This window comes from Eimeria tenella, genomic scaffold (genome assembly GCF_000499545.2).
Source record: "Eimeria tenella Houghton genomic scaffold, Eth_scaff3794, whole genome shotgun sequence".
Classification (NCBI taxonomy): Eukaryota; Apicomplexa; class Conoidasida; order Eucoccidiorida; family Eimeriidae; genus Eimeria; species Eimeria tenella.
This window is the reverse complement of record NW_013544717.1, coordinates 1-1,524: the sequence shown is the minus strand read 5'-3', so window position 1 is coordinate 1,524 and position 1,524 is coordinate 1. Positions and strand designations below refer to the sequence as shown.

The window sequence follows — 1,524 nt, the reverse complement described above, 5'->3', positions numbered from 1 at the left end:
TAGCTAGCCAGCCAGCTGTTCAGCTAGCTCTCAGGCTGGCCAGCGAACTATCTGGCTAGCTGCCTGTCTATCTGGCGACCTCGCTGGCAAGCTGGCTAGCTATGTATCTGGCTAGCTAGCTGGCCACTGCGCTAGCTCGCTAGTTGCTGGCTAGCGAGGGGGCTAGCTAGCTAGCTGGCTAGCTAGCTAGCTGCAGAGGCCTTGGAGGAAAAAGAAAGTTCTGAAAGTCTTAAATGAGAAAAGACTCAAAAAGTGAACTTTGGAAACATTTGAAATAAAATTAAATCCAGTAGGTCAACAAAGCTCTCAATATGGACGCAGCATGCATAGCAGGCGCTGCAGCAGCTAGCTAGCTAGCCACCTCTAGCTAGCTAGCTTGCTACCTAGCTAGCCCCGTGGCCAGCTAGCTAGCTAGCTAGCTGAACTATTAGCTAGCTAGCTTTGGTGTCAGCTCGGTGACTTTGTTTGTAATTTGTTTTGTCTGCGAGGTATCCCCCCAGCCAGCCAGCCGGCCAGCCAGGCAGCTAGGTAGCTAGCTAGCTAGCTACCTAGCTAGCCAGCTAGGAAGCCGCCCAGCTAGCTAGCTAGCTAGCTAGCTAGCCACCCAGCTGGCTAGCTGGGTAGCCACCCACCTCGCTAGCTAGCTGGCTAGCTAGCTAGCTAACCACCCAGCTAGTTAGCTAGGTAGCCACCCAGCTAGCTAGCTAGCTGGCTAGCTAGGTAGCTAGCCACCCAGCTAGCCAGCGAGGTGGTTAGGTGGCGAACTGTTGTCCGCTGGCGGAAAGGAAAGCTGCTGCAGTGTAGTCGTATTCCTGTTGGGCGTTGGGCCCGTCTTTGAATGCGAGCCACCAGACGGCGACTCCGAGGAGAGCAGCAGCAGCAGCAGCAGCAGCAGCAGCGAAGTAGATGAAGAGCCCGTTTTGCTGCTGCAGCTGCTGGCAGTAAGGCCCGTCGTCGCCCTGCAGCAGCTCCGCAGAGTCCTGGCAGACGCAGGAGTAGCCTCCTGCTGCAGTGCGGAAGCAGCTGCGGGCCACGGCGTCGGAGCCGCAGGGCTTCCTGCTGCAGTGGTCCACTGGTCTGCAGCGGAAGGGAGTGGACCCCTGGCCCCTCTCCAGCAAAAAGCCTTTGCTGCACTCGCAGGCCACGCCGCCCTCGGGCAAGTCGGTGCAGCGCAGCAGCCCCTGCTGCCCGCAGGGGCTGCTGCTGCAGAAGTAGCTGTTGCTGGCTGGCTCGCACACCGGGCCTGCAGCGGTGGTCACTGCAGCGTGACCACTGGTGCACACGCATGCGTAGCTGCTGCGCCCCACATCCACGCACTCCGCCACCCTCTCGGGGGCCCCGCAGGGCCCCGGGGGCCCCCTTTGGCACGGCGGGATCTGCAGGCACTCCAGGCCCTGGGCCTCGTACCCTGCGGGGCACTCGCAGTGCGCTGCTTCTTGCTGCTGCACGCAGCGCCCCGGGCTGCAGTGCCTGCTCCCGCCGCTGCTGCTGCTGCTGCTGCTCCCGCTGCCGCTGCTGCCGCCG

General features: G+C 61.3%; 1 protein-coding gene across 1 annotated transcript; it reads right to left on the bottom strand.

The window, feature by feature from the left end:
- Positions 1-752: 752 nt before the first annotated feature.
- ETH_00037010 (uncharacterized protein) lies at positions 753-1,470 on the bottom strand (the record flags this gene model as incomplete). Its single annotated transcript, XM_013379685.1, has 1 exon — positions 753-1,470. A coding segment is annotated over one exon (718 nt), but the record flags the coding sequence as incomplete, so codon positions are not given.
- Positions 1,471-1,524: the final 54 nt, after the last annotated feature.